The 17,797-nt window shown below is 37.9% G+C and overlaps 1 protein-coding gene across 12 annotated transcripts in view; it reads right to left on the minus strand.

Moving 5' to 3' along the window:
• SS4 (starch synthase 4) overlaps positions 1–17,048 on the minus strand; it is an 84,086-nt gene extending 67,038 nt beyond the window's left edge. For 6 of the 12 annotated variants that reach the window (XR_016052434.1, XR_016052432.1, XR_016052433.1 and 3 more), the window contains exons 1-4: positions 16,610–17,048; positions 2,959–3,184; positions 2,365–2,446; positions 62–1,142 (exon numbers count right to left, since the gene is read on the minus strand). Coding sequence is in view for 7 of the 12 variants with exons in the window: in XM_020675137.2 (XP_020530796.1) it covers positions 62–1,142; positions 2,365–2,446; positions 2,959–3,184; positions 16,610–16,740 (1,520 nt within the window). In the remaining 5 variants the exon portion in view is untranslated. Of the gene's footprint in view, positions 1–61; positions 1,143–2,173; positions 2,248–2,364; positions 2,447–2,958; positions 3,185–16,609 lie in introns of all 12 variants that reach the window. The other 6 variants (XR_016052435.1, XM_088862446.1, XM_088862444.1 and 3 more) reach the window with 4 other exon arrangements.
• Positions 17,049–17,797: the final 749 nt, after the last annotated feature.

Consider the following 17,797-nt stretch of genomic DNA (forward strand, 5'->3'; position numbering starts at 1 on the left):
ACCCAGTAGTCCAATTTAGTAGCAGGTTGACAATCTTAGAAAAGTAAGAATAGCATCATACCTTGTACGAGAAGATGTAAGTTTAAGAAATGAGGCCACAGCTTCACTTTCATTCTTGTCCTTACAAGTCAAGAAGGTTTCACGGATGCGAGCATCTCTCTTCCATGCCATAACTCTCAACAGTTTGGCATCATTAGGAGAAATCTTTTTCTCAAGCAACCAGCCATCAATAACCAGCAATAGACGACTCCAAAATTCCCAAGGCATATCAACAACAGGAGCCTCCACTTGCCTTTCCTTGTTTTCATCTTTCAATCTACGAAGAGTAACTTGAAATTCGTTAATAGAGTCTTGATATAGCTGAACTTGGGATTGTATCTCTTGGTCAGACTGTAAAAGCCGCTGCTCTAGCATTTTTACCTGCTGTTGCAAAAGCTGTTGTTCTGACAAGGAATTAAATGCCTTGGCTTCATCCAAATAAGCTTCCAAATTATCAACTTTCTTCTGGAGCTCTTGATTCTGTTGCACGACATTTAGGGCATGATTTGCTTGCTCTGAAGGTTTTTCCAAGAGTGCTTGCAAATGTTCTACGTTTCCCCTCAAAGTCTTGAATTCCACTTTCATAGATGCAAGCTCTGAAATGCTTTCTTGTGCAATCACTAGCTTGGATTCCAGTTCTGCAAGGGAGTATTCTAAAACAGATCTTTCTTTTACAACTGCAAGTATCTTTTCATCTGTTTTGTCTATTTCAGCAAGCTTGGCGTTGAGCACTTCTATATCATTCTTGAGTAACTTGTTCTCTTCTTTCAATGCAGTCACCTCCTCATTGAGAGATGAAAAGTCACTGCAGTGTGAAGCTAAGCTCTGACGATTCAAAGGGTTGTTCTGGCTTTCAGATGGATCTTGCCCATCTTCCGTAGAGGATGGCCCCCTTTCTGCCATCTCCTTCTTCAACTTCTCAAGTTGATCTTCTAGAAGTTCCACATTTATCTTTTCTTGAGTTGCAACTTTTAGCCGTGCATCCGTTTCCGCCAACCTCATCTCCAACAAATTAATTTCTCCTTGTAAGGCCTCTTTCTCGGAAAGGATCTTATCCAGATCTTCTAAAGCACGAACTCGGGCTTGATTGAGGAGTAAGATATCTAATAAAGGAGTAACAACATGTAATGACTTTTTAACAGAAGAATGGAGACTACTTCGACAGTAAATAGAGTTTACTTATTTATGCATATCCAGTGTTTTGGAAATCGGCTCAGACCAGGTACCCTGCCCTGACCCGAGCCGAGCTACTCGGCGGATTCCCATCGGACTCGATTGAGTACTGTACAAAAAGGTCAAAACATAAAAAAACAACCAAAAAGTGAAAAAAAACATAAAAATCCTTTGTAAATTTGGCGCTGCCACCTCCACATATTCTCATATCCCTTTCAAAACATGTGGGGCGATCTTTACTCTCATGCTTCTCACATCCCTCTCACTCTCCTTTTGAGCTTAGTGTCAGAGGATTGGGGCCAGAGGAATATGGCTTTTCTCAGTGGAAGAGGAAGACAGGAAGATGCAAGATTTCTCTGCCTACGAAGAAGAAAGAGGAAGACAAGACGATGCAAAGAGGAAGAGAAAGAGGTGACAGCCTTTGCCGCTGGTTGTGAGGAAGAGAGAGATTGCCTCTCCCACTGTTATGTGAGGAAGAGAGAGAGAGACCGCTGCTGTTATGTGAGGAAGAGAGAGAGAGATTGCCTCTGCCACTGTTTTGAGGAAACGAGAATGCCTCTGCCACTATTTTGTTTTTTCCATGTGAGGTTCTTGATCAAATTAATGGTGATAGCACAAGCTCAGTGTTTTTGCTTACAATCAAGGGCACCAAAATTTGAGAATCCCTATCCCTCTCTAGAATCCAGAGGATAATATCTCTAGCTCCTGATTCTTGCCAGAATTTGAGACTCCAGTTGTAACGAACGCCAAAAAACGGAACATTGGTAGCAAACCAGTTGTAAAGATCGCTGGAAAATGGAGGATGGGTAGAAAATTGGCAGTCCTAAAGAAAATGGGAGTGGGAGTTTGGAAGTCAGAAAAGAAGAAAAATCCACGATTTCTACTTTTTCTTATTTTTCAACATTTGTTTTAATTTTTCTTAGAGGGTTTTTGGTGAGGGGAAAGCTGGGCGCCATCTCACCTCGCCACTAGGGCAAGTCCGAGTTACTCGGCCGAGTCACAATACACTGGGCATATATGTGAGTGGATCTCTCTCTGCACATTGATCACAAGCTTAGAAGACAAAAAGTTACATATGTTAATGCACGCATGCACATGTAAACAGAAAAACCTAGAAATGAATTAGAACATCATATGTCAGTAAATGCATACTCTGTTCAGCATTCCTTATCATTTCTATTAAGTCCTCCAACTGGAGATTTGAAAGCTGTTGTCCACTACCATCATCTTCCATCTGTTAATTGACGTCACAAAAAATTGTCATCTCTCTCTCTCTGTCTCTCTCTGCCACCCCCCCCCGCCAAAAAAAAAAAAACTTATATATATATATATATATATATATATATATATATATGTGTGTGTGTGTGAGTGTGCATTTGTGTGTCTGCATGTGTGTCCAGCACACCAACACTGATCACTGTCACTGCCACCACTATTAGCTGTAACTGCAAGAATCAGAGTGGGGGTGTTGATGGTAATGGTGGTAGCAATGATGCTATGATGGCAATGGGGAGGAATTTTTTTCTCTCTCTCCCTCCCCCTCTCTTTCTTTTTCTTTTTTTTTTGTTTTATCAGTGTTTTTTTTTTGGGTAGTTAAGCGGGGATGGGGTCCCCTGCACGCCGAAGAGATGTAAGAGACTGAAAGATATGATGGACGGAGAGAGACAAAGAGAGAATGTGACAAATTGACTACAAGACCTACAAAAAGTTATAAAACAGAAGATAGACATCATAGAAGAATAATACCAAATAGTTTCGCACATCTTTTGTAAGAGTTAAATCCTGAGTATCCACTTTCTCTACGCCTTGCATGCTCGATAGTGAATCAGGCTTAGCACTAGATATAACCGGGGAACTAGATATGCCACCTTTTGGAGCATTCAGAGCATTGTCATCACTAGGCGATGATGATTTCATATTTAGACTGGGCTGCTTCATAGAAATTTTTTTCAATCGTTTCCTTCGTTGTGAGCTGCACAGTGCTAACTACCCATTCAGTAGATGATAAGAAATATCAAATCATGCTTACTAAAACCTAGAGAAAAGAATTACACAAAGAACTCCTTTTGACATATGGTCATAAACATTGAACCCAACATATAAAGTGAAAAGTGACTTGCCACATTTCAATGGCCGTTATGCATACATAATAGATCCATTTTTATGAAGGAATTATTCCAATGTATAATCACAATACAAGTGGCAGTTAGTATGACATTGTTTAATAACCAATCATTTTTCAGTAGGCTATAGAGCTATGCAAGCACTAGCAAAAAAGGGCTGACATCATCGATTAATATTTGAAAGGTAAAATCAAAGAAACAGAAATGCCCACCACTGCAACATAAAATCTCATAATGACAACCATCTTAATTGCAACCAAATTGCTTCCTTCCCAATATACCTAAATCAGCCATCAGGATACCTTTTTCTTTGTCCGTAATTAGTCTAGTTAAAGCAAGTAAAATGAGCAACATCAAGTATCAACACAGGAGATGTCAAGCTAGCATCTTAAAGCCTATGAGTCTGTTATACTAAAATAGTACAAAAATATCAACTTGCCTAATTGAGAGAGAAGAACTATTAAAATGCAATGAAGGATAGTTCTGCAATGTATTTATTTTATTTTTAGTAGTATATATAGTCATTTGCTATAATGGATAAGGGAAAATCTATCCTTACTCAAGATGTAAAATACTTATATGTCAGCATGCAAGAATTAGGGTGTTGGCCAGGTGCATGATTTCATGGTAGAATATTGTGTGCCTCTATTTTTTTTTCTTTTCTGTCTTTCGTAGTATTAGAACAAGGTTTGAATATGTTCTTAGCGTGATCAACTCAAATCAAGGCAACCCATATTCCTTCTTGAAGATTCATTATCTCTTTCTCTTTGAAACCCTAATCTTTCTTCTTCATCTTTATCCTCTTTCATCATCCTCATTCCCATACCCCCTTTCTAAACCCCAATCTCTCTCATATTTCCTCCACCTTGGGGGCACCTACTATTCACGCTTCTAGCTATTGTCCATTCTATTGTTTATCCTACTCATGCAACTGTTCTTGCTTTCAAAGCCTCATATATCAGCTACAATACTCTTGATTATCTCTTCATCCAATATAAAACCCTGGATCTCGTTTAAAATCTAGAATTCTGTTATTCATAACCTAGTTCTTTCTCTTCAAAAAACCAAAAAAGAAAATATCCAAACTGTTGTTCTCCTTCACGATTCTCGAATCTAGTCCAAAACCCTAACTGCTTGTCTCTCTCTTGTGCATCAAAACTTAACTGCTGATGTCTTTCCCTTCTTCTTCCTTTAGGTCTCTCGCTCTCTAACTCTTTCTTAATCAATTAACAATGGCCTTGTCGTCTTGTTCTGCTTTTATTGGTCTCTCTAATCCTCAATACATACCGATTAAACTCAATGCTTCAAACTATTTTATTTGGAAAGGTTCAGTTTAAATTATTTAAGAGGACAGTGGTTATTTGGGAACATTGATGGTTCATCAAAAACGCTAGTTAAGTTTCTTAGAAAAGAGAATTTGGTGAAGATGGAACAACCAAGAAAGTTCTTCAATCCAACCTCACTTATGACGATTGGGTATCTAAGGACCAGAACCTCGCTGTTTACATTTGTTACACTCTTTCAAAGGAACTTGCTCCATGTTAAAACCACTTGTCTAAGTTTAGGACCTAAGTGTCCTAATCATATTTGTATGGACAGTTTTGTCCATATTATATTTTTAAATAAAATATAAGGCTGACAGGTGCTGAGGGGTGTTGAACCTCACATTACTTTCTCCTTTCACGTCTCTCTCTTCCATCTTCTTCTTATTCTTCTTTTCTCTCTAAATTCTTCGATATAGTACCAGAGTGGGATTTAAACTGATGTTTCGTCTTCCCCATTTCCTCTTAAATCCTTTATCTTTTCATCTTCCTCTTTCCTTTCATCTTTCCCCTTTCCTTTCATCTTCTCTCTCTTTTTTTTTTCTTTAACCCTTTAAAAAAAAAATGGAGAGAAATCATGATCTTCCCCTTTCTTAATTTTTATTGAATCATAAACTCGAAAACTGTTCAATGCTGTTGTGTGTGTGATTTCTCTCCCCGAGATCAAGATCTAAGAAATTGTGACCTAGTTTCAAGTTGCTGCCAGTCTATGCTGCTGTGTGTGTGTTTCTCTTTCGAGATCAAGGTTCACAGAGAGATTGTGACCTAGTTTCAATGTTGGCAGCATGGTGCTGCTCAGATGTGTTCAACGTGATGTTGCCCTAATTTGTTCAAGTGTGTGAATGTGACTGCATCTGAATGATAAGTATCTCTCTCCTTCAAGTCTTTCTTTAATGTTGTACTAGGCCTGTGTAAGAGGCTGAAAATGGCCAATCGTAGTTGTCCTTATTGTCTTTTTATCTTTTTATGCTCATGGATAAGGAAATTAAACCTGGAATTCTAAGTCCTCCTGTAACCGTGAGATACAAATCACCTCGGTGAAATTACATGTGTCCAATATTGTTGTATGGGCACAATCTGTCAAAGTATCCCTTGGTGCAAGGTGGAAGCTAAAATATTTGACTGAGGACAGACCTAGTAATTCTGATAGTAGATATGAAAAGCAGACAAGGGATAAGTACATAATCATTACGTAGTTGCGTAGTAGTATGGAACCCAAACCAGTCCCAATGTGATGTTTCTTGATATAGCTAAGGAAATTTCGGACAATTTGAAAGAAACACATTCATAATTCATCAGATAAAAATATCACCTGGTATATGAGTTGTTTGAGAAAATGTTTCAATTGCAATGGGATAATCAGATTGTAAGTATTATAGTACCCTCAGGGTATGTGAGAAGAGTTGAATCTATATCAGCCTATATCTAGTGATGTGGAATTACGGAAGAGCCAGCCTGAAGAATATAGGGTTGTCAAATTTTTTCTGGCCTTAATCTTGAGTACCATTCTATACCTGGGCAGATCCTGGCATGAAGTGAGCTCCCATCTCTCACTAATGGTTACTCGCGAATTCAACGGCTCATTATATTTGCTTCCACCCTCCTTCTAACTCAAGTACTATTAATGGAACAACATTAAATACATTTCTAGGGAGCGGTGATGGAGGCAGAGGTCAGGGACATTGGAGGCAGAGGTCAGGGACATGGCCGTGACTCACGAAGAGGCCGAGATAGAGGTAATGGTAGTTGTCTATGTTGATGATATTGTCGTTACTGGCAATGATCATGAAATACTCAATCATTTGGAGATATCTAAAACAATGTGTTCAGGCAACAAATTTGGGTCAACTAAGGTATTTTCTAGGAATTGAAGTAACCAAATCAAAGTATGGCACTAGTTTATCTTAAAGGAAATATGTGACTGATTTGCTAGGAAAAACTGGACTATTGGATGTCGCAGGAAAATTTGAGAAGACAGTAAAATAGCAAGAAACAAAGCCAAACACAAGCACAATTCAAAGAAACCTAGGGTTTTCTACTCCGCACCCAAACTAGGGTTGCAAAAGCCTGAGCTTTTCTTTCTTCTCAATTCTGAAAAATCACGTGACTGCCTTCTTCTCCTAGGCCCTCATGCACCTCTTTATAAGATTACTTAATGTTTCAAGTACAAAAAGTGTGCAAACAAATAATACAATGACCTATATCTATCCTAACATAGACTTAAAATTTGTAATGATAGTTTTACCCCTATGAACCGTACGTGTGAATAGTACACATGAAGGAAATAAAGAATATAAAAACTCTAGAATCCCTAGAAAACTAAGAAATTATAGAAATAAACCCTAAAACGAAAACTATAATATACATCATTTGAAGCTAACTAAAAATTAAAAATAAGAATTCAATATCAAAAACCACCTTCTTCAACCTTCTTTTCCTTTGTCAGCTCAAATATTATTCGTGATAAAAAAAAATTCCTCAAGGAACGGATCCTAATATTTATATTAAGGAACCAATACAAATTTATCAAATACGGCTGTCCTTGAATTCCCATTAAAATTATAGTAGAAACCTTTCAAACCCAATTTTCTGGTGTTTAGACGTTTTCTCAACATCTATTTCATTTTATTTGTTTTGAAAATGTTAACGGTAGATATTATAATATTAAGAGTTTCACAAAAGTAAGGGTCGAGGTGACTCGATCTATGCTATTTTGATTCCAATATGCTAATTTCCTTGATTATTCTACCTCATTAATATAAAAAAAGTAGCATAATAAAGGAATTTAACATATTGGAATCAGAGTAGCATAGATGAAACATGGTCAACTCATAAAACATGGGCTTTAAAGATTTCATTAATAATGAAATATTTCATTATTATCTGAAATCCGGGCCACAATTTGCGATTTATAAGTTGACCATGTTTCATCTATGCTACTCTGATTCCAATATGCTAAATTCCTTGATTATTCTACCTTTTTTATATTAATGAAATCTTTAAAGCCCATGATTTGGATCAGTCCTCCTCCTGCCTTCTTTCCATATTCTTCACTCTCTCAAAATATCTTCATCATCATCAGGATCCTTATCATAGATCAGACTCTCTAAACAATCTTGTTGTTCATCGGAGTATGTATCCAAGATTGGTGGTGAATCCCAATCTACAACTTGCTAACTTTCGCTGCAATCTGTGTCAAAATCAATTATTTAATCCTTCAAATCAAAAACCCTAGAGTGATATTCCCACATCTAGGTCTATACAGTGTGGTGCGCATGTTATCCAAAAGATTCTAAGGTAAGCTATGCGCAACAAATTAGCAGCAACAACATTAGGACCAGCATTATCTGTGACAACCTGTATAACATGCTGCTCCCCAACCTCCTTGATGCCTTTATCCATCACTTTAAATATGTAATGGGCTTCATGGCTATCATCATATGCATCATCCATAGACCGCAAAAAAAAAGTCCCTAAAGGATAATTCATCAACAAATTCATTCGGCTTCTTCTCTTCATGTCACTCCAAGTATTAGTCATAGCAGAAACTCCATACTAAGCCCATGTAACCTTCTGTGACTCTACAATCTCCATTGTGATATTAACCTCTTTTTTCAAAAGAGGTTCTGAAAGCTCATATGGGGTTGGCAGCTTCAACCCAGGCCTAAATTGGCTAATTGCTTCTACCAAGGTGTAGAAGCTGCTTAGGTGAACCGCATTGAAAGGAATATCTGCCTCTTAAAACCATCTAGCAATGTATTGTGACGTTGTCTCTCTCTCTTCCTTCTTAATTCAATTCTCAATAGTTGCTTCTTTGTTTTCTCTCCCGCAATGGGACAAAAATGATCCATAAGCCCCCTAAACCGAGGCCTCTTAGGCCCCCAACCCCCAAAACCAACTTCAACTCCCTTTCCCTTCCCCCTAGTCTGCGATATAGCAAGTTGCTCCACCTCTTCACACCCCTCTTGATCATTATCGTCATCATAATTGACACGAACCCCAAACCTCAACTCTGCTATGGATGTCTCTCTCTCTTTTTCTTTTTTGCGATATTGATATAATTTTTATCTCCTCTTTAATAGCATTAGGAACTTTTTGCAACATCCCCTTGATATCATAAAGTATTTTTTAAACCGGTTTATACCCCCTTTCGTATCCTTCTAACAATAATTGCATAAGATGCAATTTTTATCTATAGGATTCGGGTTATAACCATATTTCTAACACGGATCGCCGCTTCTATTAGATCCTGAAGAAGACATCTCAAAATGATACATGCGATATAAAAAATTAAACTTTTCAGTAACCTTGATTGCTCGATCTTCAAACTTCTACCTTTGAGATGTTTCCAATCTCTGAATCTTTTAAAAAACCCTCTAATAGTCCTAAACAAACACCAAAGCTAAATCTAATTTCAATTGGTGATATTTGGATCGATTTCTTGTAACTTTGAGAAACCCTTCAATCCTATGAACATCATAAAATATAAGTTTCTTGAGGTTTCTATCTCTCTAAAAATGGTTCAAAGGGGGTTTAGGTTGGATATGAATCTAAACCCCTTCATTACATAACTTAAAAACAAAAAATAAAATAAAAATGCCCCTCAACGATCGAAGGAATAACAAATCCCTACTAATCAATGGTTGCATACAATGCAGTAACCGATACATAATCCCACTTCTGATGTTAATGATCTATTTCTTCAGGCTTAGGAATCTTACCATTGATATACCCCAACTTCCCTATTGCACCAATGAAAATTTTTGCAAACTATGACTACGCTAAATAATTCGTCCTATTGAGTTTGACAGTCGTGATCTCCAATTCAGGATTATCTCCATGGATACTCGTATGAAGGATAAACTTGTAGTACAAGTAAAGGTGGAAGAATGGTTTGAATGACTCATATTAAACATATTGACCACAACAAAAACTGAAAAACACCAAAGAGACACATTGATCAACACAGCCAGCCACTCAAAAACACTTGGACTCAGGACACAATATCACCTATACTAGAGATATTGAAAAAAATATGAGTTTCACAACTAACAAACAAAGATTTGATCAATTGAAGGAGTCCAACAATAGATTTTAACATCATTGAACCATACCAACCAGATCTAGGGTTTCTAATGAGAGAATAGAAACTCAATGAAGCAACTGTGAAACTAAGGTTTTTTCATTCCATACCATTTTTCTAGGTCTAAGGTTTCATACCTTTCCTCTTTTTCCTTCAAATCAAGTGTTTCAAACAGTACGGCTTTAGGAGACCTTCATACGGCCTGATCCTTTAGAGTTTCAAAAGAAACCTTTAGAAGCAACCTTGCTCTGATACCAAACTAAAGGCACAGCAGGACCTAGGAAAGAAGAAGGGAAAAGAGAAGAAACTATGGAGAAATGAACACGCTTGGTTAGAAAGAAGGACAAAAGGAAACTTTGAGTGAAAAAAGAAAGAGAGAAAAAATGAACTAGGAGCTTTCAATATTTACTTTCACAACACCATTGCTCCCACTGGACTGAAAATCCATCACCAAAGCGCATGAATACACATACAGCCAGCAAAAGTATCACCTCATCATTGGAAATTTGTAAGGATCCTTGGCCCCTCAATGGGTTCTTAGATCTAGAAAATTTTTATGTCTTACTATACATGACAACCACGTGCCTAAAACAAGAGTCACTATAAGGCAGGAAAAGGATCACCCAGATTAGATTACACGATCATCAGAAGGTGACGATGAAACCGGCCCAGGTGACAGAGCATACATCCGTGTGATTGAGACTATATGATAAAGAAATCAGACTAGCACCATTCCTTGCTTCCCTAAACTAGACTAGCTTCATACCTTGCTTCGCCATAAGGAAAAGGAACTAAATCAACTTTGAATAGAGTGACTAAGAAGACCCCTACTACCGCTAGCCTTAGCTAGCCACGCATTTGAGCTTTTGTGGATAAGAATTCCCTTGCCTTAGGCCTATTTCACTCCCCACTCTAAAGAAAGGCTCCCCTCTTGCTTCTCCAGTCGCTACCGATCAATTAGACAAGATTTTGACCGGATACGAAATCACTGGTGCTTGATCTAGTGGTATTTTTATGGGGATTCTACCTATCGATGTAGGATTCCTGTTCAAGATCACTGCAGTTCCTTTTCGAGCGGTTGTAGGACAGACGGCCGCCTACAGGTGATAGGGTAGGGTGGGTGGTACCGCTCAGATGGCGGCCAATCTTCCTAACTGCGCCTGCGCCGGGCTTAGAGCGTGTGAAACTCGTTACTACCTCGTAACGGCGTTGAGACCATAGCAAGTTACACTAAAGCGCCGCTTTCTCAAGTCGAGGTATTTCAAATAGTTTGTTGACACAAACAAAGTCAGGGAAAACCCCTGAAATGATTTCAATATTGGACCTTGGACATATAACAGTTCCGAATCTCTTTAGAAAGAATCTTTTGTCTCATGGTAGCTTGCTCCAGTCCCCTTACGCAACTTTCGCTATTGGGTTAGCCATGTACTTCACATGTTTCTAGTGATTCACATGACATCATCATCAAATGATACAAGTCTTGGATAAGAATCTACAATGCACTAGAACGCCCTTGTTGAGGATCCTTTACTCTGACATCATCTAGGGTTCCTCAAAAAAGGTGATATCTCACACCAGGTAAATCCTTAACCCTTCCTCCTCTTACTAATACTACATAATGTTCTTGTGAAGTATGGCCAATGCAAGGTACATAAGCAGTGATGTTAAATCCAGAGGTTAATCGTACTCTGGCAACTTGGCGTAAGGCAGAGTTTGGATTTTTGAGGGTGATAGTGGCAAAGTTGACAGATAAGTCACCCTTATTGTCACTCTACAGAACCGTACATGAGATTTTCACCTCATATGGCTCCTCGTTCAATTCTTTCGAAGTAATTGGATTCTTTTCCAATTTCGATAATCTCCTCCCTTCTTCCACCTCGTCTCGAAGAGTAACTATGACCAATTCAATCTCGTTTTCATGTTCCGATTGAACACTTTCCATTTTTTATTATGATCAAAGGAGAAGATTCTTTTTTTTACCAAACAGATGTAAATCGCGAGGAGAATATGAATACCTTTACACATACTGGTGTCAAGACTACCCACGACCCAGATAATGATCAAATGGAAGAGGTGGATCTAATACATTACTCACAACAACCTGACTTTCGTCAGGATCTAATCAAAGGATCAATGCGTGCTCAACAATGGAAAACAGTTACTTGTGAAATTTTTTAAAGAAATTTGCATTCCCCCTCTTTTTGGATAGAATAGACAAAAAACCTTCGTTTATTTTGATATCTTCATAATCATAAACCTAATTTTTAGGGATTGAACAAAGAAAAAACCTGAATTTCAAACTTCCAAATTTAAAGAGGTAACAAAAAAAGAGGATGAGATGTTAGCAATAACAAAAGCTTGGGATACTATTGCAATTGCTCAAGTAGTAAGAGGTTTTATGTTAGTAACCCAATCTATTCTTAAAAAATACATCATATTACCTTCATTGATAATACCTAAGAATCTCGTGCGTATGTTATTATTTCAACTCCCCGAGTGGTATGAGGATTTCAAGGAATGGAGTAGAGAAATGCAATATTAAATGGACCTATCTCTTCGACTAAGAAAGATATCATAGCAGGAAGGTGTCATCTCAGGAAAGGAGGGGCATACTTCAGCCATGCAAGAAAAGACAACAGCCAACGGTTTCTATATTGGATAGGACAGGGACTTTGAAACCAAGGCTTGGCATCCAGGAGCAAAGCGACAGGAGCCAAAGGCATTCCTTTAGGGCAGCAAGCCCGAGAGAAGAGAAGCGACCGAGTTCGTACTGGTTCGTGTCAAAACTAGATGGGATTAGTCGAACAGGATAGGATAGGTTAGGAAAGGATAGGAAAGGTAGGGTATTCCCAGCTTGGCTTGCTTTAGTTGGAGATAGATCCTCAGGTTAGTGTCTGAGGGAGCGGTATGGATAGGGTTATTCAAGGTTTATGAACAAGAAGGAAGAGCTCCCATGCCGAGTCAGTATTAGCTTAAGGTATAAGTCAGGTAAAACATACCTGGTGCTGCAAACGGAGGTGCAAGTTCAGGCCCTACATATGACTATTTATAAGCCACAACTCACTTTGCTCACTCTTAATTTCGTATCTGTAATTCAAGTAGTTTGTTGTAGGCAACATGAATCATGAATCTGTAGGGAAGCTCTTCGCTCACTCCCTTAACTACCCAAATCTGCAACATGAAAGGAGTTGTCAAGGTTCCTTGATGAAAAAGCGCTAAAGGAATACCACCCAACAGCTATACCCGTTGGTGTTCCAAAAGTACCTTTTGGAGTCCTAAAGAGGAAGACGCAGTTTGGGTTGACATATAGTGCGACTTGTCTGACATATTGGGTCATATGGAATTCCCCCATTCTCTCCCCCGATCGAGATATCCTCTCTTTCGCCCAAGAAAGATTGATTGAACAAATCAAGAACTTCATTGCAACCAGTATTGGGGTGTTTTTGCTTGGGAAATCATGTCTAGGCAATAAATAAACAAGTGTTCTTGAATAAACTTATTTTGGCAATATGCTACTACCCCTTGCCAGGGTAACATTTGGAGGGTAGCATCTCAGTTAGAATTCCCAAACAATTACAATATACAAAACAATTGCAATCCATTTTGAGATATGTTTCTACTAAAATTTGAGATGTATGATCTAGAAATGGCTAACTGTCTTTGAAGACTGAATATATTTTTTGAATCCCAAGTGGAGAGCCACATGTGCATATAATTGTTTATTATGAAGCAAGTCCCATATAATGGGAAACTCCTACATTCAGAGTGATTTCTTAACAAGATATTACGAAATCCAGCAGCAAGCCCAACTGTAACTTTAAAGCAATTAACATATTGATTGCAAGCCTCAATGTTGTTGGAGTTTGTTTGGGTGAAATGGGGGCAGAAAATGGTACGATTTCAAAAATAGGCGCTCAAACTCTTCCAGTTTTTGGGCACACAGGAGCACTATCTCAAGACGATATTTGCCCCCTTCGATTGAATATTTGATGTGCATAAGAAGGGAAACTCGTCCTCAGGATACAAGAAAACAAATAGGTCTTTTGCAATGCTCCTAAGCTCTATGCACCCGAGCTTGAAACCCACACAATAGACACCAAAGTCTTGTTGTATTAGAGAGAAAAATAAGTTGAGAGAGAGAGTTAACCCACTGTTGTGCTCGCTGGAATTGCAGAAAGAAGGTCTATTGAGAGAGATGCAAAGGTTGTAAAAGGTTGTGTCTCGTATGGCAAAAGGACCTTTAATATAGAGCCACAAGTTGGCTGCACATTTACTGTACCAGTGGTTACATGCACGACCAACAGCTACAAGTTACATGCAGCCCCTTAACTCACTTGATGGCTGCTGTTACAGCCTCCTTTTGCCTCCATTTCATCAACAGCTATATATGCGAGCATGCGAAGTGCAAAGTGTGTCATCAAGCGCCCTTGCGCCCACACCCTCGCTCTCGCACTCGCACACGCACACACATGTGTGCATCGCACGCTTCGTGTGCTCCGCACATGCACCTTCTCTCTGCTTTGTATTAAGAGTACATTGCATAGGAATGCGTGCTCTTAAATATAGCTCAAGAAACTCTCTCCTCTTCAATGTGGGACTCAAACCCACATCCTTCTCTCTCTACAAAAACAATTTAGGAAAGAACAATAAATCCAAAGTGTTGTTTTGAAATATAAAAGTATTTTTCAAACCAAAAATACTAAGAAATGTAACCCTAACACTACCCCATTCCTTGGTGCCACATGCTGACATGTGTAGGCACTTCCCCATACTTCACTGGCACTTTGGCGAGACATGAATGTCCTTTTTCCTAGTTAGAAGTAAGACACTCTTCATAAAGTGCCACCATTTTTAACATGAGGTCTTCAGCGGTGACATCAAGTGTCTGCCACCAACATTTCTTTTGGAAGCATCAGATACTTTAATAGCAGTTTCAAAGAAACTACTAACACTTTTATGGAATTGTCAGGCACTTATTGGCAAATGTCAAGACGCATCGCTGAAATTCATCCCAATGTTGGACAATATCTGAAGTATCAGAATGCACAAGCACGTGTCTATAAAAGCATAAGACACTAAGACAATAACAACAAGATGAATTTGCCAAAAATCAGTTCCTTGTATATCCTAAATTTTATCTTTTCCCATTCCTTGTATTTCTTAAATTGTATCTTTTCCCAAGCACAGCCTCAATTTTCATTAACTTAACAATTCATATCCATTACTAAGACATTATCCTCTATTGAAAAAGTAGGGATGTTTTCATTATGTCTTTCATCAAATTGTCCTAATAAGGGTTGATCACATCTTTCCATAGTATGTTAATAACTAAGACTTGCGGAAACTACAATACAAAAAAGAAAGAGGAAAAGAAAACCTGGAGCCAAGGTCACAGTACAAAGCAAAGATGACCACACTATTAAGCTGAAATAATTTCAATAAAAATATAAGAAATTGAGCCGGTGATATATCACAAGTTCCATTTAGAAACCAAAACAACATGAGTTCACTCCCCAGACTATTATCCAATTCAAGAGTTCTGAACTGTATGCTGGTAACCTTTATTTCCGAACACAAATTATTTCCTATGACATTATCCTTCACTAAAAAGTAAGGAGCTTTTATTCTTTTATTTTCATTACGCAAAAATCTCGTTCATTCCAAAAGTCTCGTTATTAAAGGTCAACGTTTTCTGAACTTATCAAGTTATCCTAATAAGGTTTAGTCCCATCTTTCCAATAGAAAGAAGCAAATAACTAAGAATAGATTAAATAAGTGGCCAAAAAAAAAATTCAGATGCTCTAGGAAAGAGAAGAGAAAGAAACAAGAAAGAAGCAAAGAGCCTCTGTATCGGAGATGCTGCATGTGCAAAAGTGTTCAGGTCTTTTAGGTGGATCAGCATTCTTGCAAAAAGGAACAATGCAACGGTGACTTATTCAGTACTAATCCTGAAACACCAAGGTGTACTGAAGTGATGATCAATTAAAGAGAAAAATATAGAATTAGCAAACAGATAGACAATGCTTGTTCATATTTCTTATCAATATTGGCAGGCAAGTAAAAAAAATGTTATCTTCCAATACCGCATTTGATCTTCTAATGATGGAAACCCCATTATTTCAGGAGAAGACATATGAACATCAAATTATATGCACACAAGGAAAACACAAATCCTTTTGCAAGGTAATGATTGTCTTCCTATTTCTCTGAAACCGCTGAAATATTCTCAGCTCAATCAAAGGATTGGATTTATTATTAGATGAGGATATGCATCCATCAAGATTCTCTAAGTCACCATGGGAATTGAACCCAAGTGACCTAAACATATGTAAAAGAGGACATTGATCCGTGGGATTTAATAGTGAATTCAACCATTATTATAACTGGTGGAATAAAGAGCATCAGGGTAATGCCTAGCACCTGATAAACTTCTCCCCATTCTTCCTCGTTTTTTATCATTTTAAGTTAGGCACTCAACAAAACTCTCCAATGCCAGATTCAATTAATCAAACTTGCTCGAAAATTCTCTTGACCATAAACTGTGTAAGAACCAAAGTAAACCCTCAAGCAAAATAAATTCATGAGCACATAGCAAAATCAAGGCGTAATCTAACAAAAAATTTGATCGCTATAATAATGAAATAGAATTAAGAAAATCCCAAAGATCACATAGAATACACAAATCCGTTACAGGTAGTATTGAGATCACAATTCTTTTCAAATTTAGCCTCAAGATACCAGAAGATAAGGCAGGAGCAGGCAAATTCCTAACGACACACCATGAATTTTCAAGAAACTAAACCATTGCCCAGAGGAAATTGAAATGGAATCACAAGAAATAAGTTCAAAACAACTTGAGAAGCACTAACCCCAAATTCTTACGCGTCCTGCAAAAGGTGGGAAAGCGAAGCAAGGCAATGGGCCTGCGGGCTTCAAGTTTGTTGCAGGTAAAGCCGTGGAAGCCACGGGGCATCATCAACATCGAGAGAGTTCCAGCCATTGCAGAAGTGAGAGAGAGCAAAAGAATGGGGAAACAAAAGGGAATGATGAATTCTCACTGCTAGACACAGAAGCGGATGATTGAATACTCAATGTAATATCCAAATCAAGCTTTTCTAGACTCCTACTTTTCGAGCGCAACTCTGAAATGCCAGTCGCTCAAATGGAGCTGACGAGCAGAATAAAAGTGGAGTTCCCCGCTTCAGCTTCTCTCACATGAACTGAACCAGCTCCCCTCCACGTGGAAAGGGCGGCCAGGCTTCCTTTCCCCAACCCACTTGTGAGTCCATCTCACTCCCAAAGCACTCCTTTATTCTAAAGACGGGCTTATTTAAAGCTCAAGGGCCTCTTAATCGATTATACATAAGTTTTTGGAAAAAGTTTATATAAGGTTTCAACTTTAAAACGTAGAATCACATATGCGCCTCAAAAATCCATCCTGGAACATTGTTTTTATGTTAAAAAACCTTTTTATGGATCATTTAGACATTGAGATGTATGAATATTAAAAAAAAAATTGAATCTAAATGTATGAATATCAAAAAAAAAGTTGAGTCTCAAAAATAGTACATCTTATAAAAAAACCCAGTATCTAGACCGTCTATTTTCAAGATTTTCACATGTTTCTAGCTCTACTTGATTTTAACCATTTTTAGAGTTTTGAGTAATGATCCTATGAGACCCTCCCACACCCATATGTGTAGGTTCCTAAAAGATCACTATTAAATTTGATACAGATCTTTAGAAAAGTCAAGTCTCACACTGTGATAACTTTTTTAGAGATCTGTATCAAATTTAATGGTGATCTTTTGAGGTCCTACACACATAGATGTGGGAGGGTATCATAGGATCATTACTCTTAAAATTTTATAGTTAGGGATAAAAATAAATTTTTAAACAATCTTAAGAATTTTTTACACCAAAATTACATGTTATGATAAAATTTGGAGGTGCGCTTTAGTTTGATTGTTTAAAGTTGCAACCTTATAGAAACCACACCCTAATTTTTTAATTGTTTTTTAGACTTTAAAACTCCTCTTACATTGGCGAACTTATTA

This window comes from Amborella trichopoda, chromosome 3, assembly GCF_054954075.1.
Source record: "Amborella trichopoda isolate Santa Cruz 75 chromosome 3, AtrichopodaSantaCruz75HAP2 v2.0, whole genome shotgun sequence".
Taxonomy (NCBI): Eukaryota; Viridiplantae; Streptophyta; class Magnoliopsida; order Amborellales; family Amborellaceae; genus Amborella; species Amborella trichopoda.